This window comes from Tachyglossus aculeatus, chromosome 11 (assembly GCF_015852505.1).
Source record: "Tachyglossus aculeatus isolate mTacAcu1 chromosome 11, mTacAcu1.pri, whole genome shotgun sequence".
Lineage (NCBI taxonomy): Eukaryota > Metazoa > Chordata > Mammalia > Monotremata > Tachyglossidae > Tachyglossus > Tachyglossus aculeatus.
In genome coordinates, this window is record NC_052076.1 from 4847666 (window position 1) to 4872909 (window position 25244).

The 25244-nt window shown below is 50.6% G+C and overlaps 1 protein-coding gene and 1 long non-coding RNA gene across 2 annotated transcripts in view; one reads left to right on the top strand and one right to left on the bottom strand.

Annotated features, from left to right (window-relative positions):
• LRP6 (LDL receptor related protein 6) overlaps positions 1 to 25244 on the bottom strand; it is a 143132-nt gene that overhangs the window by 65061 nt on the left and 52827 nt on the right. Inside the window, exons 4-5 of the mRNA XM_038753603.1 lie at positions 18355 to 18551; positions 15307 to 15438 (exon numbers count right to left, since the gene is read on the bottom strand). Of these exons, the coding sequence (XP_038609531.1) occupies positions 15307 to 15438; positions 18355 to 18551 (329 nt within the window). The remainder of the gene's footprint in view (positions 1 to 15306; positions 15439 to 18354; positions 18552 to 25244) is intronic.
• On the top strand, positions 11704 to 15145 carry LOC119934188. Its single transcript, XR_005452874.1, has 2 exons — positions 11704 to 11753; positions 14678 to 15145. It is a non-coding gene; the product is annotated as an uncharacterized LOC119934188 (long non-coding RNA).

Here is a 25244-nt window from a genome sequence, read left to right on the forward strand (position 1 = left end):
ATCACTTCAATTTACCTTATAAATACACTAATGGGATTGAGTATATATATACACAGTATATATATATATATATATATGTTTGTACATATTTATTACCCTATTTATTTATTTATTTTGCTTGTACATATTTAGTCTATTTTATTCGGTTTATATGTTTTGTTCTGTTGTCTGTCTCCCCCTTCTAGACTGTGAGCCCGCTGTTGGGTAGGGACCATCTTTATATGTTGCCGACTTGTACTTCTCAAGCGCTTAGTATAGTGCTCTGCACACAGTAAGCGCTCAATAAATACGACTGAATGAATGAATATGAGTTAATCAGGTTGGACGCAGTCCCTGTCCCACATGAGGCTCCCACTCTTAATCCCCGTTTTACAGATGAGGTAACTGAGGCCCAGAGAAGTGAAGTGACTTGCCCAGCAGACAAGTGGCGGAGCCGTGATTAGAACCCAAGTCCTCCCGGCCCCCGGGCCTTGCTCTATCCACTAGGCCACACTACTTCTCAGGTTACTGCCTGGACGTCCCCGCCATCCCGGCCCCACCTCTGTGTCCGCATCAAAGCCGAAACTCCTGACAGTTAACTTGAAGGCCCTCGTACAGAAGCAGCGTGGCTCAGTGGAAAGAGCCCGGGCATTTGAGCCGGAGGTCATGGGTTCAAATCCCAGCTCCGCCACTTGTCAGCTGGGTGACTTTGGGCAAGTCACTTCACTTCTCTGGGCCTCAGTTACCTCATCTGGAAAACGGGGATTAAGTGTGTGAGCCCCACGTGGAACAACTTGATTAGTTAGTGCTTTGCACGTAGTAAGCGCTTAATAAATGCCATTATTATTATTAATTCGCCCCAAAACTCTGTGTGGGCAGGGGCACGCTGGCATTTCATTCATTCATTCGTTCAATTGTATTTAGAGAAGCAGTGTGGCTCAGTGGAAAGAGCCCGGGCTTTGGAGCCGGAGGTCATGGGTTCAAATCCCAGCTCCGCCACTTGTCAGCTGGTTGACTTTGGGCAAGTCACTTCACTTCTCTGGGCCTCAGTTACCTCATCTGGAAAACGGGGATTAAGTGAAAACGGGGATTAAGTGTGGGAGCCCCACGTGGGACAACTTGATTAGTTAGAACAGTGCTTTGCACGTAGTAAGTGCTTAATAAGTGCCATTATTATTATTAATTCCCCCCAAAACTCTGTGTGGGCAGGGGCACGCTGGCATTTCATTCATTCATTCATTCAATCGTATTTAGAGAAGCAGCGTGGCTCAGTGGAAAGAGCCCGGGCTTTGGAGTCAGAGGTCATGGGTTCGAATGCCGACTCCGCCACATGTCTGCTGTGTGATCTTGGGCAAGTCACTTCTCTGGGCCTCAGTTCCCTCATCCGTATAATGGGGATTAAGGCTGTGAGCCCCACGTGGGACAATCTGATGACCCTGTATCCTTCCCAGCACTTAGAACAGTGCTTTGCACAGAGTAAGCGCTTAACAAATGCCAATTATTATTATTATTGAGCACTTACTGTGTGCCGAGCACTGTACTAAGCGCTTGGGAAGTCCAAGTTCGCAACATATAGAGATGGTCCCTGCCCAACAGTGGGCTCACAGTCGCTCCACTGCCTTCAGCGTCGTGGACAAGTAATCTGTGGCAGCGACGCTACCTCTGAGGGCAGCTGTAAGAGACGACTTATTGATAACAGGGGTGCGGTCTCCTTGCTCCGGGAGCAGAGAGGCCGTCCCATCTCCTCCCCGGGAGACTTCTGGAAATCAAATAAACAACCATCTGTCTTGGATCGGACAGGCACGGTGCTATGTGGACGCGACGGGCTAGACTCAATGGCCTCTTAAGGTTACTTCCAGCTCCTTGATTTATGGCTGCTGATTTCCAAAAAAACAGAAGCCGTGCCAGCGGAGTTTCTGGGAAAAAGATTGTGAAACAGAAACGGCCGGGGCCGGGCCCCGGGATGAGCCGCAGTGGGCCGTTCTAGAGCTTGGGGCGAGAAGGGGGTCTGCGGCAGGGCCCGCCCAAGTCGGACGGTCCACCCGGGGTCTGCCCGGCCCACTGCGGGAGTCCTGTACATCGTCCCTCTGGCCCACGGTCACTCCCCCATCTCCAAAATCCGGTTCAAATCACCCCACCTCCAAGCGGCCTTCCCTGACTAAGCCCTCGCTCCCCAAGACTGGAAGCTTGTTGTGGGCAGGGATCACGTCTACCTCGTGGAAAGACCACGGGCCTGGGGCTCAGATGCACCGGGTTTCTAATCCCGGCTTCGCCACGTGTCTGCTGGGGGACTGCGTGGCTGCAAGCCCACTGTTGGGTAGGGACCGTCTCTATATGTTACCGACTTCTACGTCCCAAGCGCTCAGTACAGTGCTCTGCACACGGTAAGCGCCCGATGAACACGACTGAATGAGTGAAAGTCACTTCACTGGGCCTCAGTTACCTCATCTGTAAAACGGGGATTAAGACTGTGATCTCCAGGTGGGACACGGGACTGTGCCCAACCTGAGTAGCCTCTATCTACTCGAGTGCTTAGAACAGTGCTTGGCACATAGTAAGCGCTTGATAAGTACTGCTCAGTCCAGTGCTCTGCACACAGTAAGCGCTCAATCAATCAATCAATCAATCAATCAATCGTATTTATTGAGCGCTTACTATGTGCAGAGCACTGTACTAAGCGCTTGGGAAGTACAAATTGGCAACACATAGAGACAGTCCCTACCCAACAGTGGGCTCACAGTCTAAAAGGGGGAGAGGGGGAATAATAAATAATAATGTTGGCATTTGTTAAGTGCTTACTATGTGCAAAGCACTGTTCTAAGCGCTGGGGGGGGGATACAAAGTGATCAGGTTGTCCCATGTGGGGTTCACAGTCTTAATCCCCATTTTACAGATGAGGTAACTGAGGCTCAGAGAAGTTAAGTGACTTGCCCAAGGTCACACAGCAGACATGTGGCGGAGCCGGGATTCGAACCCATGACCTCTGACTCCAAAGCCCGTGCTCTTTCCACTGAGCCACGCTGCTTCTCTACGATTGAATGAATGAATGACAGCTGGGGGGACGGGGCAAGCAGGCTGGAGGCTACGGGCTATTGATGATGATAACAACAATGATGGTATTTCAATCAATCAATCAACGATGGCATTTATTAATGCCCCCTCCCCATCCCCCCCGCCTTACCTCCTTCCCCTCCCCACAGCACCTGTATATATGTATATATGTTTGTACAGATTTATTACTCTATTTATTTTACTTGTACATATTTATTCTATTTATTTTATTTGGTTAATATGTTTTGTTTTGTAGTCTGTTTCCCCCTTCTAGACCGCGAGCCCGCTGTTGGGTAGGGACTGTCTCTATATGTTGCCAACTTGGACTTCCCAAGCGCTTAGTCCAGTGCTCTGCACAGAGTAAGCGCTCAATAAATACGATTGAATGAATGAATGAATGAATGAATGAATGATTATTCTCTCCAAGAGCTTAGTACAGATGCTCCGCACACAGCAAACACTCAATACCACTGGTTGATTCAATACGATTAATTGTCTACTTGCCCTCAATTCTGAGTCACCTAAGCACTTGTTTTTGAATTCCTTTAAGCGTTTTGATTTTCGCCCCAATCCCAGAGCACTTACATATATATCCACCTGTAATCTACTTTATTGTCCCCTTCGCTCTCTAAGTCTGTAAGCTCCTTGGGAGCAGGGACTGTGTATACTTTCCCAGCGCTTAGAACAGTGCTTTGCACATAGTAAGCGCTTAATAAATGCCATTATTATTATTATTATCTTTGCTATCAAACTGCATCCTCCCAAATGCTCAGTCCAGGGGTCTGCACACAGTAAGCATTAGAGAGGCGGCGTGGCTCAGTGGAAGGAGCCCGGGCTTTGGAGTCCGAGGTCAGGGGTTCAAATCCCGGCTCCGCCTCTTGTCAGCTGTGTGACTTCGGGCAAGTCGCTGCACTTCTCTGGGCCTCAGTTACCTCATCTGGAAAATGGGGATTAAGACTGTGAGCCCCATGTGGGACAACCTGATCACCTTGTAGCCTCCCCGGCACTCAGAACAGTGCTTTGCACATAGTAAGCGCTTAATAAATGCCATCATTAATTAATTAATTAATTAATGCCATTGATTGACTGAGTTTTCTCAGGTTTTTTTTTCCCCCTTTGCCTCTCTGGATTCCCCAAACGGAAAAAAAAACCCAAGAGGGACCGAAAGAAATGGCTCTTCCCACGGGGGACAAGGACAAACAACATTTTAACGGTTGGTCTTTCCTGCTTTTTTCCTTTCCACTTGTCCGGTTATTTTCTTATCTGGTTATTTGAGGTTGTTTTTTTTTTCTTCCTATGGTATTTGTCAAGTGCTTAGGAGGTGCCAGGCGCTGTTTTCACCGCCCCTCTCTTGTTTTCCTGATCATTTTCCCCTCAAAGATGAGCAGGAGAAGCATCATGGCCTAGTGGATAAAGCCCAGGCCCGGGAGTCTGAAGGACCTGACCCCATCACGTCACCTGCTGTTTAACCCTGCTTTTCTGGCCCACAGTCACCTCATCTGTAAAATGGGGATTAAAACCGTGAACCCCACACGTGGGACGGGGACTACGTCTAACCTGATTAGCCTGTATCTAGCCCAGCGCTTAGAACGGTGCCTGGCACACAGTAAGCACTTGACAAATACCATAAAAAGAAGAAAACCTCCCAGAATTAATGGACATATTCCCTGCCCCTAATGAGTTTACAGTCTAGAGGGTTTACTGGAAGCGGGACGTCAGAAGGGCTTTGACTGTGGGGAAAGCTGTACAGCCTTTGGCACATACGAAGGGCTTAACGAATACAATTACTGTTATTATGATTATTAGGCAATCTGGGAGCAGCGTGGCACCGTTCCACCTCTCCCCAAACTGCATTTCTCTATTTTTCTCTCCGTCCCCCAGATCGTGGCTCCCGTGGGCCGAACCAGGCCGGGAATCCCTCCAGGGCCGGGGGCTGACCAGGAGAATGATAACAGTAATAATAATAATAATAATAATTGTGGGATCTGTTCAGCGTTCCACCTCTCCCCAAACTGCATTTTTCTATTTTTCCTTCCGTCCCCCAGATCGTGGCTCCCATGGGCCGAACCAGGCCCGGAATCCCTCCAGGGCCGGGGGGCTGATCGGGAACATGATAACAGTAATAATAATAATTGGGGGATCTGTTATGCGTTCCACCTCTCCCCAAACTGCATTTCTCTATTTTTCCCTCCGTCCCCCAGATCGTGGCTCCCGTGGGCCGAACCAGGCCCGGAATCCCTCCAGGGCCAGGGGGCTGACCGGGAGAATGATATCAGTAATAATAATAATTGCGGGATCTGTTAAGCGGGGCTGCTTACATCCGGAAAGTCGCCCGACGACTACTTCTACCCCCAAGAAATAATAATAATAATGACGATGGCATTTGTTAAGCGCTTACTATGTTCAAAGCACTATTCTAAGCGCTCTGGGGGATACAAAGTGGTCAGGTTGTCCTGCATGGGGTTCACAGTTATCATCCCCATTTTACAGATGAGGTAACTGAGGCTCCGAGAAGTTAAGTGACTTACCATGTATATATGTTTGTACATATTTATTACTCTATTTATTTATTTATTTATTTTACCTGTACGGGTCTATTCTATTTATTTTATTTTGTTAGTATGTTTGGTTTTGTTCTCTGCCTCCCCCTTTTAGACTGTGAGCCCACTGTTGGGTAGGGCCTGTCTCTATATGTTGCCCACTTGTACTTCCCAAGCGCTTCGTACAGTGCTCTGCACACAGTAAGCGCTCAATAAATACGATTGATTGATTGATTGATTGATTACCCAAGGTCATCATCATCATCAATCGTATTTATTGGGCGCTTACTATGTGCAGAGCACTGTACTAAGCGCTTGGGAAGTACAAACTGGCAACACATAGAGACAGTCCCTACCCAACAGTGGGCTCACAGTCTAAAAGAGTGGGCTCACAGTCTAAAAGGTCTAAAAGGTCACAGTCTAAAAGGTCACACAGCAGACCTACCCAAAGCTGTCATGCCCCCCGCCTCGCTGGGATCCAACCCATCAGAATCTCCTTTGCCCGCCGGCCTCCGTCAGTGGGAGGACCTCGTCCACCTCCATCCCGATCGCCAACACCCCACCCAGTCGCTAGGCGCCCCGGGGGCTCCTCGATTTGTTCTGAGCTCAGCCCAAGCCCTCTTCTTGGCCACCCAAGACTCCAGCCCCAAATGTTCCAGGCTCGGTCCGCGGCTCTTTCCGAATCACGCGCGGCGAGCAAGTCCCAGGCCCCGCCGAGGAGGAGGCCGGCTGCTTCGACCGGACACTGACTCCTCGCCCTGCCCTGCAAGTCTCTCACTCCCCCGCTACTTTAAGCCCACTTTCCTTTCAAATGACCCTTCTGTTGGACTCTGAGCCCTCGGCCCCGGGAGAGAGAATTATTCAGTAACTGTGACACCACGCGGATTTTTCATCAGGGCGATACCAAAGGTCAAGAGATAAGAGAACCATATTCCGAGCGTCTTTAGGGCAGAGGTCCACCAGTTGGGGCCCCTCACCGGCTGAAGATGGGAAACGGAGCGGGCAAACACGCTGCCCGTGCCAACACGGCCCGGTCCTGGGAGTCAGAGGATCTGGGTTCTAATCCCGGCTCTGCCAATTGTCAGCTGTGTGACTTTGGGCAAGTCACTTAACTTCTCTGGGCCTCAGTTCCCTCATCTGTAAAAGGGGGATGAAGACTGTGAGCCCCCGTGGGACAACCTGATCACCTTGTAACCTCCCCAGCGCTTAGAACAGTGCTTTGCACATAGTAAGCGCTTAATAAATGCCATCATTATTATTAATCCGGGTGACCTTGGGCCAGTCACTTCCCTTCTCTGGGCATGTTTCCTCATGTGTAAAATGGGGGTTCAATACCGGTTCTCCTTCCAACTTAGACTGTGAGCCCCATGGGAGACAGGGACTGTGCCACCCTGATTTACTTGTATCGACTTCATTCATTCAATTGTATTTATTGAGCGCTTACTGTGTGCAGAGCACTGTACTAAGCGCTTGGGAAGTACAAGTTGGCAACCTATTCATTCATTCAATCGTATTTATTGAGCCCTTACTGTGTGCAGAGCGCTGTACTAAGCGCTTGGGAAGTCCAAGTTGGCAACATATAGAGACGGTCCCTACCCAACAGTGGGCTCACAGTCTAGAAGACTGCAGTGCTTAGAACAGCGCTTGAGACGTAATAAGCGTGGAACAAATATTCTAGACTGTGAGCCCACTGTTGGGTAGGGACCGTCTCTAGATGTTGCCAACTTGGACTTCCCAAGCGCTTAGTCCAGTGCTCTGCACACAGTAAGCGCTCAAGAAATGAATGAATGATAATGATAGTAGTAGACACTACTGCTCGTAATGATAAAACTGAAGCGGAAGCCCCCTGAAGGGTGTCCACTGTGGTTATCTAAGACGCGATTCCAAAGAACGGCCCTAGCCAGCAGAACTGGTGGCCCCGGGGGGACAATCTGCTGCCCCTTTCCCACGGCAGCTGGGGGGGCTTCTATGTTCAAATTTCGGTGGGCTGGGAGACGGAGGGAGGCAGGGGAGAGAGAGAAAGAGAGACTACCCACCTAAGAATCCCTGGGCCAAAAAATGCATCTCTTCTAGACTGTGAGCCCACTGTTGGGTAGGGACCGCCTCTCTATGTTGCCAACTTGTACTTCCCAAGCGCTTAGTCCAGTGCTCTGCACACAGTAAGCGCTCAATAAATACGACTGAATGAATGAATGAATGAAAATGCAGGGAGACTGAAAATGGCGCCCCAACGAGAGTAACCTGGGAGCTCTCCGTGCCCCTCCACCTCCCCCCCCAACCCCCACATCGTAATAAAGCTTCTCCTTTCGGGGACCAAGTTCAGTACGGGAAGGGGAGGAGGGCCGCGGCCTCCGAGGGAGGGTTATGGGTGGAGGAATTTCAGGCGGAGGTTCAATTTTTTTCCCCCCTCCTTTCATTTGCATTCCTGAGATCTTGTGAGGGGGCCGGGAGCCAGTGAGGGGATAAGGCCGAGTTGCCGGAGGAGGAGAGGAAAACGAGTCGGCGGCGGGGGGAGCGGGGAGGACGGACAGAGGGCCGGGGATGCAGTGGGGCGAGAGTGCAGGCCGAGAAGGTTTATGGGGGTGGGCCGGGATATCGGGCCAGCTGCAATCTCTCCTGGGCCGGCGGGCCAGTGGCCTTGTGGCCGCCGTTGCCGTCGATTCCGCCTCAGCCCTTCCCGTTCTTGGCTGCCGCTCCACCCCCTCCCAGCAACCCGATCCTGGGCTCCTCCAGGAGGAGAAAGGGCAGGAGGACAAAGTGAAGGGGGAAGGAACCGAAGCGGGCTGCTCAAGCGGAGGCGCCCAGTTTGCGGCCGCCCTGGGCGCCTGGGCCTCCGCACCGCCCTGCCCAAGGTTCCTCTTCCCTGCCGGACTCCGGTCCGTAGAATCACGTCCGCCACCAAAGGAGAGCGAGCCTGCTTTTGCTAAACTTGGGAGTTTTTCGCCACCAAATCACCGCGGCTATCTGGGATGTAAAGTGAGACCTCAGGCCCGGACAAAATACAACCCGGCAATCCCTCTAAGTTTTGGCCGGCCACCATCGCGGCAGAATAAGGTTGCCCCTTCGGGGGTCATGGCGGGAGAAATCATCAATCGTATTTATTGAGCGCTTACTGTGTGCAGAGCACTGTACTAAGTGTCGGTAACACCTCTTCTGGGCCCCAACCCGCTGGCGGGGGGAGAGTGCTCGGGATCAATGGCGCTTTTGGAGAGGAAGGAAGGGATCGGAGGGAGGGAGGGAGACTGGGAGGCACCCAGGGAAGCAGCAGCAGGAATTTCACTCATTAACTCCAAAATTCCCTGCAGTCCCTCCAGTGGGGGAATTCCCACCTAGACTGCTTTCTGGATCAGAGGAAGAGGGGTCGCTTCTTCTCCTGGCTCTCTCCCTTCTCGGGGACACTCGAAAGATCGGCTACTTAGGTTGTGGTCCCAGTAACGCCTGCTGGGCCGTCTTGGCAACGGTTTGGGCCCCAAGGGTTCCTCCCCAGGGTGCTCTCCGAGGGGTGACGGGCACCCGGAGAAACTGTTGGCTAAGGAAGATGGCAAACACCATGGGGTCACCAAGGCCTGCTCATTTGTGGCACTCGGGCCGCTTGGAGAAAACCCTCCGTGCGCTCGTCACAAAGTGTCGTGCCCGGGCCCCGGAGGGAAGCCGACTGGCAAGGAAGAGAGGGGTTGGGGGGCACGGCACAATCCGCCAGCACTCTAATCGATCCGCCTGCGATGCCCGCTTGTCATTCCCAAATTGGAGGGGGCCCCGACATCACCTTCAAGGCAATAATAACTGTGGTACTTAAGTGCTTACTAAGTGCCAAGCGCTGTACTAAGCGCTGGGGTAGATAGGAGGGTTGGACACAGTCCCTGTCCCACAGAGGGCTTCCAGCCTTAATTCCCATTTTTCAGATGAGGTAGCTGAGGTCCGGAGAAGTAAATAATAATAATAATAATGGCATTTATTAAGCACTTACTATGTGCAAAGCACTGTTCTAAGCGCTGGGGAGTCTACAAGGTGATTAGGCTGCCCCACAGGGGGCTCACGGTCTTAAGAGAAGCAGCGTGACTCAATGGAAAAGAGCCCGGGCTTTGGAGTCAGAGGTCATGGGTTCAAATCCCGGCTCCACCAATTGTCAGCTGTGTGACTTTGGGCAAGTCACTTCACTTCTCTGGGCCTCAGTTACCTCATCTGTAAAATGGGGATTAAGACTGTGAGCCCCCCGTGGGACAACCCGATCACCTTGTAACCTCCCCAGCGCTTAGAACAGTGCTTTGCACATAGTAAGCACTTAATAAATGCCATTATTACTATTATTATTATTAATCCCCATTTTACAGATGAGGTAACCGAGGCCCAGAGAAGTGAAGTGACTTGGCCAAAGTCACACAGCTGACAAGTGGCGGAGCTGGGATTTGAACCCATGACCTCTGACTCCGAAGCCCGGACTCTTTCCACTGAGCCACGCTGCTTCTCTAGGTAAAGTGACTGGCCAAGGTCACAGAGCAAACAAGTGACAGAGCCAGGATTAGAATCCAGGTCCTTCCAACTCCCAGGCCTGGGCTGGGCCGCAGAAGGAGAACCGCAATTCCTTCTCTCTACCGTTTCTCCTTCCTCCATCAAAGACACAACCTCTCTCTCCTTTATTTCGGACAGACCGCTCTTCCAAATCTCTCCACCCAAGATCTCCCCGGCCGGTCGATTACTGAGGGCTGGGAGGCACTTGAAATCATCCACTCACGAGAAGCAGCGTGGCTCTGTGGAAAGAGCCCGGGCTTTGGAGTCAGAGGTCATGGGTTCAAATCCCGGCTCCGCCACGTGTCAGGTGTGTGACTTTGGACAAGTCACTTCACTGCTCTGTGCCTCAGTTCCCTCATCTGTAAAATGGGGATTAAGACTGTGACCCCCAGTGGGACAACCTGATCACCTTGTGTCCCCCCAGTGCGCACATAGTAAGCACTTAACACTCCTTCCTCTCCCCCTCGTCCCCCTCTCCATCCCCCCGTCTTACCTCCTTCCCTTCCGGACAGCACCTGTATATATGTATATATGTTTGTACATATTTATTACTCTATTTATTTATTTTACTTGTACATATCTATCCTCTTTATTTTATTTTGTTAATATGTTTAGTTTCGTTCTCTGTCTCCCCCTTCTAGACTGTGAGCCCACTGTTGGGTAGGGACCGTCTCTATATGTTGCCAACTTGTACTTCCCAAGCACTTAGTGCAGTGCTCTGCACACAGTAAGCGCTCAATAAATACGATTGATTGATTGACTAATAATAATAATAATAATGGCATTTGTTAAGCGCTTACTATGTGCAAAGCAATGTTCGAAGCGCTGGGGGGGATACAAGGTGATCAGGTTGTCCCACGTCTTAATCCCCAATCCCCAATTGATTAACAAATACCATCATTATAGAGCCCGGGCCTGGGAGTAAGACGGATCTGGGTTCTAATCCCAGCCCTGCCACCTGTCTGCTACGTATGACCCTGGGCAAATCACTTCACTTCCCTGGTACTTCCCAAGCGCTTAGTACAGTGCTCTGCACACAGTAAGCGCTCAATAAATACGATTGATGATGATGATGACCTGGGTTTCCACATCGGTAAAATGGGGGTTAAGACTCTGAGCCCCACGTGGGACGCGTACCGTGTCTAACCTGCTTACCTTGGATCTACCCCAGCGCCCAGTACAGCGCCCGGTGCACAGGAGATGCTTAGCAAATACGGCACCAAAAATAAACCAAGAGAAAGTTCACTGCCCTTTCTCCTTTCGGGGGCATCGCCAGTTTCACATTTCGGTTGAAGCTGACGGCCTTTCCATCAAGCTCTTCCCGACACCTCACCTACACGTGCTCATGAGCCCACTGTTGGGTAGGGACTGTCTCTATATGTTGCCAATTTGTACTTCCCAAGCGCTTAGTACAGTGCTCTGCACACAGTAAGCGCTCAATAAATACGATTGATGATGATGATGATGACCGATGGCCGTCAGTGGCCGTCCGGTCGCTAGCCGTTCCATCTCCAGACCCTACCCCCTGGACTGCCCTTCGCCCCGGCCCCAACCCCGACCTTGGCTTTGCTTTTTGGTGCGGAGGCCGCCGAGATGCGTCAGCCGGTCGACTTTTCATCTGGGAAACGTTGGAAGGCCGGGACTTTTGGACAACGGAATGGGAGGCATCAGACGGTCAGTGATTTGTAGCTTCACGGCACATCCAGCTGGGTAAACAGGTTCCGAGCCATGACTCTCCTCCGATCCCACTGCCTCCCGTGACCCGGGAGTCCTTCGGAGGACTAGGCGATTGCTTTGCCACGGGGAAAGGTCCCTTCCTGCTCTGCGTGCAAGCCTGCGTTTGTAGTGTGTGTGTTTATGTATATATATTTGTATGTATTTAGAGTATTTAAATACTCTATTTTATTTGTACATATTTATTCTATTTATTTTATTTTGTTAATATGTTTTGTTTTGTTATCTGTCTCCCCCTTCTAGACCGTGAGCCCGCTGTTGGGTAGGGACCGTCTCTATACGTTGCCAACTTGTACCTCCCAAGCGCTTAGTACAGTAAGCGTTCAATAAACATGACTGAATGAATGAATGAATGTTTCATCCCTCCCTCCCTCTCCTTCCCTATGCATTACTCGAGTCCTTTACGGGGCAGACTTTAGCACACTTTAGCCCGGACTTTAGCAAACCGAACGTCCAGCTATCCCAAGTTCTCTGGGGTCCACGATCCACTTCTCGGCCCGAAGCTTCGGAGCCTCTTAGCCAGGGTCCCCAACCAGGCCAGGAATCCATCCTTTTATGTCTTCCGGAGAGTGGGGCCGGAACGCTGGCCTCCCCTCTGCCGCTGCGTGCCCGCAACTGACATTTTTATCTAATGCCAACCTACTCACTGGATCTCTATCTCGCCACCGAACTCTCGCCCACGACCTACCTCCTATCCGACAGACGACCACTCTCCCCCCTCTTCAAAGCCTTACTAAAGGCACATCTCTTCCAAGAGGCCTTCCCCGCCTAAGCGCTCTTTACCTTTTCTTCCACTCCCTTCTGCGTCTCCCTAACTTGTTCCCAGTATCCGTGCCCCCTCCCAGCCCCACAGCACTTATGTCCATATCCGTAATTTATTTATGTATATTAATGTCTGTCTCTCCCTCTAGCTCATCGTGGGCAGGGAATGTGTCTATTATATTGTACTCTCCCAAGCGCTTGGTACAGTGCTCTGCACACAGTAAGTGCCCATTACACACGATTGATTGATTTTCTTCTCCTAATGGTGGGATCTTTTTCCCCCTGCTTAAACATTTCCGTTCTTTCTATGGAAAGCACTTCCTGAGGGCTACGCGCTGAGGGAGAGCCAAAATAATCAGGTCGAGTGCCCAACGCTGTGCTAAATCCTGGAGTCAACTCGGGACAACGAGATAGGACCCAATGCCTGTATCCCGCAGGGCACTGCAGAATTTCCGACCCTTCATGATCCCATCTAGGCCAGATGGCAGCCCCAACATGAGGGAAGCCTCCTGGGCAGTCCAACTTCCTCAAAACTTAGAGGGGGGCTCTACTTTTTTGTGGCATTTAAGCGCTTACTATGTGTCAAATACTGTCCTAAGCGCTGGCTAATTAAGTTGGACATCGTCCCTGTCTCTTACGGAGCTCACAATCTAAGAAGGGGGGAGAGAATGCGTATCCCCATTTTAGAGTTGAGGAAACTGAGGCCCAGAGAAGTGACTTGCCCAAGATCGCACAGCAGACAAAAGGCAGAGCCAGGATAAGAACCGAGGCCTATGCTCTATCCATTAGCCCACGCTGCTTCAGATTTGCAAATATTCTTTCATCATCATCATCATCGATCGTACTTATTGAGCGCTTACTGTGTGCAGAGCACTGTACTAAGCGCTTGGGAAGTACAAGTTGGTAACATATAGAGACAGTCCCTACCCAGCAGTGGGCTCACAGTCTAAAAGGGGGAGACAGAGAACAAAACCAAGCATACTAAGAAAATAAAATAAATAGAATAGATATGTACAAGTAAAACAAATAAATAAATAGAGTAATAAATATGTACAAACATCTATACATATATACAGGTGCTGTGGGGAAGGGAAGGAGGTAAGATGGGGGGGATGGAGAGGGGGATGAGGGAGAGAGGAAGGAAGGGGCTCAGTCTGGGAGCCCCTTCTTTCCTCCGGGAGCAAGTTTGCCAACAATCTCCTGTCTGGTGGGATCAGGCCTTTGATTCTTCTTCCATTTTCCCCCCCTTGTGAATGGAAATGGACCTTGGGGAAGGGGCTTCCAGGCCCCCAGGGGTGGGGGGGTCAGAGGAGGAGGAGGGAAGAAGTGGCTGCTCCTACTGCCGGGCCAGCTCTGGACTAGTTGCTTTCCAGTTTGGGGATTTGTCTTGGGAGCCGTTAGGCTGGTCACTGCCTTCCAAATGAACGAACGAGAAGCGGCGTGGCTCAGTGGAAAAAGCCCGGGCTTTGGAGTCGGAGGTCATGGGTTCAAATCCCGGCTCCGCCAACTGTCAGCTGGGTGACTTTGGGCAAGTCACTTCACTTCTCTGGGCCTCAGTTCCCTCATCTGTAAAATGGGGATCAGGTCTGCGAGCTCCCTGTGGGACAACCTGATCGCCTTATAACTTCCCCAGCGCTTAGAACAGAGCTTTGCGCATGGTAAGCGCTTAATAAATGCCATCATTATTATTCTTCTAGACTGTGAGCCCGCTGTTGGGTAAGGACCGTCTCTCTATGTTGCCAACTTGGACTTCCCAGGTGCTTAGTACAGTGCTCCGCACAGTAAGCGCTCAATAAATACGACTGAATGAATGATTAGCAATACCCAGGAACATCATCCTGGACTGTTTGAAAACTTCCTTCCTTCCTTCATCATCATCATCAATCGTATTTATTGAGCGCTTACTATGCGCAGAGCACTGTACTAAGCGCGTGGGAAGTACAAATTGGCACCGAATGCTTACCCGCCCCCTGCCCGGATTTCATGGCAAAGCCCACGGAACCATTCTGGCACTGCCACGGCACTATGGCCAAAAACCCACACACAGACGCCGAAGATCGACAAAGTGTAACTGATCCTTGCCCTGTGTTCTTGGCCAACAGGAGCACACTCTTAGAGGGAGGAAGAAAACAGCTAAAGCCTGACCAGTTGAGGACCACAAAAAAATCTAGTGAAATCAGAGGTGCCAACAAAATACTGAGAATCTTTCATTAAATTCCCAAGCAGCACTTTGAAAAAAGAACCATCGAAGCCAAAGTGAACTCGGTTTGGCTCGGCAATACAAAAACCCCCTCGGGAAATCGCTCATTTCAAAATCAGCCCATCCGCACACAGCCTCATTTCCACACACCTCTTTTTGGTTAAAAAAATATCCGCGCTCGCCCCACGCAAAGCCATAACCGCCCCGACCGCCACCGATCCCGCCGTCGCAACCGGAACCTTGGAGGAGAGAAAACCGTGGCCGGTCCTTTCCGAACAACCCTCCTAAGAAAAATCAACGTTCGTTCCGTAACTCTTCCCATCAGCCGGGCACCTTGAAACCGTTAAACAAGCCTCCTTGGCAAAAATCATCGCTTGTTCTGTAATTCTGCCCAGCGACCGGGCACCTCGAAACCGATTCCTTTGCTAAGAGCGGCCAAAGGCGGAGTGCAATCTGGGGGGCAGCTCACCTTAGGAAGGAGTTTAAATGGGGGGAGGGATTTCAGCCAAGGGGGGTCCTACGGGGTCTTACCGTCTTTGCAGGTCTTCCCATCCTCAAGGAGTCTCACCCCCGTGGCACAGGCACACTGATAGAAAGGCTTGCTGGGAGCCATCAGGCAGAGATGGGAGCACCCTCCGTTGTTCGTCCCGCACGGGTTGGTCGCTGTCGAAAGGAAATAATAATAATAATAATAATAATAATAATGGCATTTATTAAGCGCTTACTATGTACAAAGCACTGTTCTAAGCGCTGGGGGATACAAGGTGATGAGGTTGTCCCACGTGGGGCTCACAGTCTTAATCCCATTTTACAGATGAGGGAACTGAGGCACAGAGAAGTTAAGCGGCTTGCCCAAGTCCCCACAGCTGACAAGTGGCGGAGTCAGGATTCGAACCCATGACCTCTGACTCCAAAGCCCGTGCTCTTTCCATTGTGCCACGCTGCCGTCGGTACCGCTCACGACGGGCGGCCCGCGATCGCCACACGCGCTGCTCTCACCAACTCGACTGCGGGGGCAGAGAACGTGTCTAGTCTACTCACTCCGCTGTCTGACCTTCTCCCAGGCGCTTAGTACAGTGGGCCAGGAACTTATCTACCAACTCTGTTATACCCTACTCTCCCAGGCGCTGAGTACAGCGCTCTTCACAGGCACAGTAAGCGCTCAGTAAATACAATGGACTGATTGACTGCTCTTCTCATAGACAGCACTGACTAATGGAGGGGAGGAGGGCTGGGAGCCTCCCAGCGTTTTGTTTTGTTGTCTGTCTCCCCCTTCTAGACTGTGAGCCCGTTGTTGGGTAGGGACCGTCTCTAGATGCTGCCGACTTGGACTTCCCAAGCGCTTAGTACAGTGCTCTGCACACAGTAAGTGCTTAATAATACTACTACTAATAATAATAATAATAATAATGGCATTTGTTAAGCGCTTACTATGTGCAAAGCACTGTTCTAAGTGCAGGGGAGGTTACAAGGTGAGCAGGTTGTCCCACAGGGGGCTAGCAGTCTTAATCCCCATTTTCCAGATGAGGTAACTGAGGCACAGAGAATAATAATAATGATAATAATAATAATAATAATAATAATAATAATAATAATGGCATTTAAGCGCTTACTATGTGCAAAGTACTTCTAAGCGATGGGGAGGTTACAAGGGGATCAGGTTGTCCCATGGGGGGGCTCATAGTCTTAATCCCCATTTTACAGATGAGATAACTGAGGCCCAGAGAAGTTAAATGACTTGCCCAAAGTCACACAGCTGACAATTGGCAGAGCAGGGATTTGAACCCACGACCTCTGACTCCAAAGCCCGGGCTCTTTCCACTGAGCCATGCTGCTTCTCAATACGATTGAATGAATGAATGGATGGACGGTTCCTTATTGATTTAGATTAATGTCCGTCTACCCCGCTAGACGGGAAGCTTGTTGTGGGCAGGGATTGTGTCTGTTTATTGTTGTATTATACTCTCCCGAGCGCTTAGTACAGTGCTCAGCACACAGTAAGAGCTCTTTAAATACAACTCCCCCTTCTAGACTGTGAGCCCACTGTTGGGTAGGGACTGTCCCTATGTGTTGCCAACTTGTACTTCCCAAGAGCTTGGTGCAGTGCTCTGCACACAGTAATTGCTCAATAAATACGATTGATTGATTACCTCCTTCCCTTCCCCACAGCACCTGTATATATGTATATATGTCTGTACATATTTATTACTCTATTTATTTATTAATTTTACTTGTACATTACCTAGTCTATTTATTTTATTTTGTTAATATGTTTGGTTTTGTTCTCTGCCCCCCCCCTTCTAGACTGTGAGCCCACTGTTGGGTAGGGACTGTCTCTATATGTTGCCAACTTGGACTTCCCAAGCGCTCAGTCCAGTGCTCTGCACACAGTAAGCGCTCAATAAATATGATTGATTGACTGACCGTCTCTATATGTTGCCAACTTGTACTTCCCAAGCGCTTAGTCCAGTGCTCGGCACACAGTAAGCACTCAATAAATACGATCGATTGATTTATTGACCGTCTCTATATGCTGCCAACTTGGACTTCCCAAGCGCTTAGTCCAGTGCTCGGCACACAGTAAGCACTCAATAAATACGATCGATTGATTTATTGACCGTCTCTATATGCTGCCAACTTGGACTTCCCAAGCGCTTAGTCCAGTGCTCGGCACACAGTAAGCGCTCAACAAATACGATTGACTGATTGATTGACCGTCTCTATATGTTGCCAACTTCCCAAGCGCTTAGTCCAGTGCTCGGCACACAGTAAGCGCTCAATAAATACGATCGATTGATCGATTGACCGTCTCTATATGTTGCCAACTTGTACTTCCCAAGCGCTTAGTCCAGTGCTCGGCACACAGTAAGCGCTCAATAAATACGATCGATTGATCGATTGACCGCCTCTATATGTTGCCAACTTGTACTTCCCAAGCGCTTAGTCCAGTGCTCGGCACACAGTAAGCGCTCAATAAATACGATCGATTGATTGATTGACCGTCTCTATATGTTGCAATACGACTGCATGAATGAATGAACAACTGGATGGCTGAATGAACGAACGAAAGGGGAGAGAGCGGCGGGTAAGCAGAAAAGGGGCTCTTCCGAGGTTCTCAATCACCTAGACGGAAGACAAGTCCCGGAACTGGGACAAACCGGAGGACGAGTTACGGCTGGCGTTCGGTTCGGCGGGGTGCCCTACTTCCTCCGCCGCCCGGGTGAACAGCGGCTGCCATTCAAGAATAATACCTAGAAAAACCCCACCTTAACAGAAACGAGAGACACAAGCGATCCATTGTCTAACGGCTTGGCAGAAGGCCTCTCCTCTCCTTCCCTCCCCGCTTTTTGAAGCCCGAGACCCAGGGCGCGCGGCGGAAGGGAGCAGGCTCGATGGGTTCCGAGGCGGGGAACGTGCCGGCCGCCCCGCGCGCCCCTCCGGGTCTTCCTGAAGCTTCCCCAGGAGCGCTCCAGGAGGAGCAACCGGAGCCTTCCTCCCTCTCCTCCTCGCTGAAACACCGGTCGGAGCGCGGCAAATCCGTTCCAACTTGCGGGCTGAGAGGGGAGCGGGGTCGCTTACCATTTGGCTGCCTCTTCTGGCTGAAAGCGTGGATATCCATGGGGGAGAAGATGTTGGAATGGATTTCGCGCAGGCCTTCCCCGGTGTACTTGTTGCACGCCAAGATGGAGTGCGTGTTCCAGTCGGTCCAGTACAGCGTGTCCTCAAACAACGTCAAGGCGAACGGGTGGGGAAGGGAACCTTTAACCACCGCTTGCCTGCGAAGACAAACCGGGGAAATTCACCCGAGTGAACCCGGCGGGTTTCTCTACCCCCGCTTCGGCCGGATTTCGCGGCCACACAGCCCACGCAGGGCGCAAGCGCCATAGAAGATACACGCCAAAGGAACGACTTTGGTTCTCTCCATTTTCAAAAAAGCGCCCACGGAGAAAGATGCATTTACAACTTGGGATTCCAAGGTGCTGTATTCTCCCGAGCGCTTAGTACAGTGCTCATTCAATCAATCGATCGATAAAGCTGATTTACCTTTCTGGGATGAAGGGCTGGCAGTCCATTTTAGCCCCACAGCAGGCAGCACCGATACACATTCCTTTCTTTCTTTTTTTTTAAAGGCATTTGTTCATTCATTTAATCGTATTTATTGAGCGCTTACTGTGTGCACAGCACTGTACTAAGCGCTTGGGAAGTACACGTTGGCAACATACAGAGATGGCCGCTACCCAACAACGGGCTCACAGTCTACCACGGGGAGACAGACAACAAAACAAAACATATGTTGCCAACTTGTACTTCCCAAGCGCTTAGTACAGTGCTCTGCACACAGTAAGCGCTCAATAAATATGATTGAATAAATGAGGCCAGGTGTCAAGCCGTCAGAACAACCGCACTTGTTGTTACGCACTTACTACGTACCAGGAACTGTACTACGCGTTGTACATGCAGGATAACTACTTGGATACAGTCCATGTCCCACAAGGGGCTCACAGTCTTAACCCCCATTTTGCAGATGAAGTAACCGAGGCCCAGAGAACTGCAAGGGCTCGCCCCTGGCCACCCAGCAGACAAGAAGCGGAGGCAGGATTAGAACTCAGACCCTTCTGACTCCCAAGCCTGTACACTCTACATTAGGCCCCACTGCTTGGGGCTGAGTATCGGGGCGCGAGATGGGGGAGAGCTTCTGATACGCCAGGCTCCCTGGAGGCGGTTCCCTCCGGAATCGAGAGAAGCAGCGTGGCTCAGTGGAAAGAGCGTGGGCTTTGAGGTCATGGGTTCAAATCCCGGCTCCGCCAGCTGTCAGCTGTGTGACTTTGGGCAAGTCACTTCACTTCTCCGGGCCTCGGTTACCTCAACTGTAAAATGGGGATTAGGACTGTGGGACAACCTGATCACCTTGTAACCTCCCCGGCGCTTAGAACAGTGCTTTGTACATAGTAAGCGCTTTATAAATGCCATTATTATTATTATTTTTAGTATTAATCCCAATGCCCCCGTGTCAGCTAAGAGAAGAGCAACGACACCACTTTTACGTATATATGTTTGTACATATTTATTACTCTATTTATTACTTATTTATTTAATTATTATTTATTTATTACTCCATTTATTTATTTATTTTACTTGTACATGTCTATTCTATTTATTTTATTTTGTTAGTATGTTTGGTTTTGTTCTCTGTCTCCCCCTTTTAGACTGTGAGCCCACTGTTGGGTAGGGACTGTCTCTATATGTTGTCAATTTGTACTTCCCAAGCGCTTAGTACAGTGCTCTGCACATAGTCAGCGCTCAATAAATACGATTGATGATGATGATTTATGGCAAGTCTATATTTGGCCAATAAAGCAACTCTGGGCCCGAGGACGACTTCTCTGGCTCTGTTATCTGCGGAGCATTCGTGCAAGCTGCCCACGCAAAACTCGGAGGACTTTAAACCAATCTAGATTGATCGAGGGGTGATTTAAAACTACCTCACTGAACACCGGCACTGGCGTTTATTTCCTGGCCGTGGACCCTGGCCGGAAACCGGAGGTGAAGCGGGGCGGAGAGGGCGGGATGCAGAGGGAAGGGCCTTGAGGGAACAGGGAAACGAAAGGGAGAGAGAGGAAGGATTTGAGGAAGGAAAAGGTTTTCGCTTTTGCTGCTGCTGCTCTTCCCTCCCTTCCTCTGCGGTCTTCCCCAGGCCTTCGGGGCTGGGTGCGAGAGGTTGCTCCCACCCCGACTCCAAAGCCCCACGAGGAGGGGATGTTCCGTCCCGGCTGGGGAACGGGCCGCGGCCCCCGAGTAGCGTGGGCGGCCCCCATCGCCACCCCATCCTCGAGGGGACCCGCGTCGGGTGGGGTGAGAGACGTGGCGGGGGACGGCCCCTTTGGCCAGGGAACCGCTGGTGGCTGGCCCGGTGCTTATATAATAATAATAATGATAATGGCATTTATTAAGCGCTTACTATGTGCAGAGAACTGTTCTAAGCGCTGGGGAATTTACAAGGTGATCAGGTTGTCCCACGTGGGGCTCACAGTCTTCATCCCCATTTTACAGATGAGGGAACTGAGGCCCAGAGAAGTGAAGTGCCTTGCCCCAAGTCACACAGCTGACAAGTGGTGGAGCCGGGACTTGAACCCATGACCTCTGACTCCAAAGCCCGTGCTTTTTCCACTGAGCCACGCTGCTTCTCTATGTATATGTATATAATGTATACATATATAATATATATGTACACACATACACCTATACGCATGTATTACATTCTATTATACATAGATAATATATATGTATGTGTACACATGCATGTGTATATATGTGCATATCACGTAAATATTATATATTCAATTCAATTGTATTTATTGAGCGCTTACTGTGTGCAGAGCACTGGACTAAGCGCTTGGGAAGTCCAAGTTGGCAACATATAGAGATGGTCCCCACCCAACAGTGGGCTCACAGTCTAGAAGGGGGAGACAGACAACAAAACAAAACATACACTGTTTGAACCCATGACCTCCGAATCACAAGCCCGGGCTCTTTCCACTGAGCCACGCTGCTTCTCCAACCCCCATTTTACAGATGAGCTAACTAAGGGACAGAGAAGTGAAGTGACTTGCCCAAGTGGCGCAGCCGGGATGAGGAACCAGTAAGCGCTCAGTCTGTGCGACTGACAATGAATGTAATCTTTTTCTCCAGGGGGACAAGGTGGGCATTGGCCTCCATGGGTGTAATCGGTCGGTCGTATTTATTGAGCATACAATTGAACAATATTTAATACACAGTCCCCACCCACAAAGAGTTTACACTCCTTCCTCTCCCTCCCCTCCTTCCTCTCCCTCTCCATCCCCCTCACCTTACCTCCTTCCCCTCCCCACAGCACCTGTATTTATGTATATATGTTTGTATGTATTTATTACTCTATTTTACTTGTACATATTTATTCTATTTATTTCATTTTGTTAATATGTCTTGTTTTGTTGTCTGTCTCCCCCTTCTAGACTGCGAGCCCGCTGGTGGGTAGGGACCGTCTCTATATGTCGCCGACCTGTAGTTTCCAAGCGCTTAGTACAGTGCCCTGCACACAGTAAGCGCTCAATAAATACGATTGAATGAATGAATGAATGAATGAATGAATTGCCAGGTGAAACCTCCCCTGGTTTGGCCCCCCGGCACAGCTGGGGCTGGGACTCCATCGAACCTCCAGGCTCTCCCGTTCGGATCATCCGCCCGGGACCCTCGCACCCCGGCTGGGCGGTCCCTCCGGACACCCGTCTGGACGCTATTTTCCGATCTGAAAGAGGAGAGCCCATGTTCTCCTCAACAGCCTCTGTACTGGGCTGGTGGCACCTGCTGCTTCTCGACAGTCCAAATGCCGCTGATGTTGATTTTTGCTGTAAGCCCTTCGGGGCCAAACCGCGTATCAGAGAGAACAGCGGGTTTCCTGCTCAGGTCGGACCCCTAATAAAGCTCTTTTGTTCAGGCTCTTCTACGGGGGTGGTCCTCATGCCTTCCTCGACATTAAATCAATCGTCGGGCCCCACTGCACCTCGGCGGAAAGTGGAAAGCTGGCAGACAACTGCGGCTGACCGAATGGCTGCCATCTTTTCTTTATTATTTAAATGGTATTTGTTAAGCGCTTACTACGTGGGCTGTAATAATAATAATAATGGCATTTATAAAGCGCTTACTATGTGCAGAGCACTCTTCAAAGCGCTGGGGAGGTTACAAGGTGATCAGGCTGTCCCATGTGGGGCTCACCGTCCTAACCCCCATTTTCCAGATGAGGCAACTGAGGCCCGGAGAAGTGAAGTGACTTGCCCAAAGTCACACGGCTGGCAATTGGCGGAGCCGGGATTTGAACCCATGAACGCTGACTCCTTCCAGTGAGCCACGCTGCTTCTCGGCTGTACTAAGCGCGGGGGTAAGACGCAAGCTAATCGGGTTGGGTGCAGTCCATGTCCCACATGGGGCTCACAGGCTTAATCCCCCTTGTCACAGATAACAGGCCCAGAGATGTGAAGTGACTTGTCCAAGGTCACTCAGCAGGTAAAGTGGCAGAGACGGGATTAGAACCCAGGTTCTTCTGACGCTCAGGCCTGGGCTCCGTCTGCTAGACCACGCTGCCTTCTCTTCGAGAGAAATCAAGAAAGGGGAAGGCCTTTTGGGGACGGGGCTTAGAGAGGATGAGAACGAGACAAAGTGACAATAATGCCAAGCCCTGCGGTCAACAACCACAACAGCACAACGAAGGATGGCACTTGAGTTTCTGTGAACCTTTTTGTCTTTTGGGGATTTTTTTTTATGGCATTTGTTTAGCCCGTACTATGTGCCAGGCACTGTCTTAAGCACTGGGGTAGATCCAATGTGTCTGCTTATTGTTGTATTGTACTTTCCCAAGCTCTTAATATAGTGCTCTGCACATGGTAAGCACTCAGTAAGTACTAATGAATGAATTAATTGAAACTAATCAGGTTGGACACCATGCAAGTCCAATAATAATAATAACAATAATAATAATGTCATTTATTTTATTTTTATGGCATTTATTAAGCGCTTACTATGTGCCAAGCACTGTTTTAAAGCGCTTACTATGTGCACAGCCCTGTTCTAAGCGCTGGGGAGGTTACAAGGTGGTCAGGTTATCCCACGGGGGGGCTCACAGTCTTCATCCCCATTTTACAGATGAGGGAACTGAGGCCCAGAGAAGTTAAGTGATTAGCCCAAAGTCACACAGCTGATTAGTGGCAGAGCTGGGATTTGAACTCATGTCCTCTGATTCCCAGGCTTTAAACACTAGGCCCTACGGCCCCTTCGCTGTCCTTCCAGCCACACCCTCCCACGCTCCCCAAAGGCGAATGTCCCCCTCAGTGGCACTGTCCTTGAGTATAAAGGGCAGCTCTATACATCAACGATGCCAAGGCCAAAGAGGAACTGGTCTAGAAATCCCAATTTAGACCTACTGGGATCTTCTGTGTTCTCATTTTTTGTCCAGCTGGGGACTTTCCATCTTGGTGTGCATTTTGCAAGACGCCTCAGAGTCCCTGCCTTCCTCTTATTTTGTCCAGGGCGGCGGACAAATTCAGACCAGTTTTCCCCGCCAAGTCTTGATTTCCCACCGCCGCCGCCTCCCGGGCTGGGCGGCGCGGAGGGGGAGAGGAAAGGGGGAGGCCGCTCCGGGAGACCACAGAAGCCGGGAGGCCCAGCAGCTGTCGGGGTTCAGCTGTCGCCGAGGTCAGCCCTCATCCCCCCACCCGGCTTTCAGAAGTACAGTGCTCTGCACACAGTAAGCGCTCAATAAATACGATTGACGATCCTGACGATCACGCCACGGTGGGCGCTTCCCACCGCCCGGGACCCTAGGCTTCAGGAGTAATTCTGTGGAGGGTGACTTCCAGTGGGTTATTTCGCGACAGGATTGTAGGATAGTACAGTGCTCTGCACATAGTAAGCGCTCAATAAATACGATTGATTGATTGACTGATTGATGGAAGAGGTCCTAAGGGTGAGCCAAAATCCCAGGAGGTGGAGCAGAACCCAGTGGGCACGGGATGGGGGAGAAAAGTGGCTTCGTCAAAGCAAATCTTCTGAGGAAGAAAGCAGATTAACAGCTTGGTAAGAGGCTCGGGGTGAGGCTTTGAGAGGGTGGTTGTCCGGTACAGTGCTCTGCACATAGTAAGCGCTCAATAAATACGATTGATGATGATGCTCCCCACGACAACGAGGTCACGACGTGTCGACGACACAGAGGAGGCCCACGGGCACGGGATTCCCGCCCCCCGGTAAGCCCGAGGGGTCTGTTCACGGGCCGTCACGGGAGACCAGCCCACCCCTGGCCGTCTTCCCTCCCAACAGACAGCGAGCTGGGAAAGCTGAGCTCCTGGTAACCGAGACAGTGGCCTGGAGCGGTGAGGCTCCTGAGGATTCCCTGCTCCAAGAACCGCTTTCCCATGTAATGGTCTTAATTTTGGAATTGTGTTTTAATAGCTGCCATTGTTTGCCATTTATTTCTTTTTCTATGAGTCTGACCTCCCCCACAGAGGCTGTGAGGGCCTCATGCAGGACAGGATCCAAGTCGGAGAAACGATGTCGCCTACCGGAAAGAGCCGGGGCTGGGGAGCCGGAGGTCCTGGGTTCGAACCCTGGCTTTGCCACCTGTCTGCTGTGTGATCTAGGGCAAGTGACTTAACTCCTCTGGACCTCCATTATTCTCATCTGTAAAATCGGGATTAAGACTGTGAGAAGCAGCGTGGCTCAGTGGAAAGAGCCCGGGCTTTGGAGTCAGAGGTCAGGGGTTCAAATCCCGGCTCCGCCAATTGTCGGCTGTGTGACTTTGGGCAAGTCACTTCACTTCTCTGGGCCTCAGTTCCCTCATCTGTAAAATGGGGATTAAAACTGTGAGCCCCCCGTGGGACAACCTGATCACCTTGTATCCCCCCAGCACTTAGAACAGTGCTTTGCACATAGTAAGCGCTTAA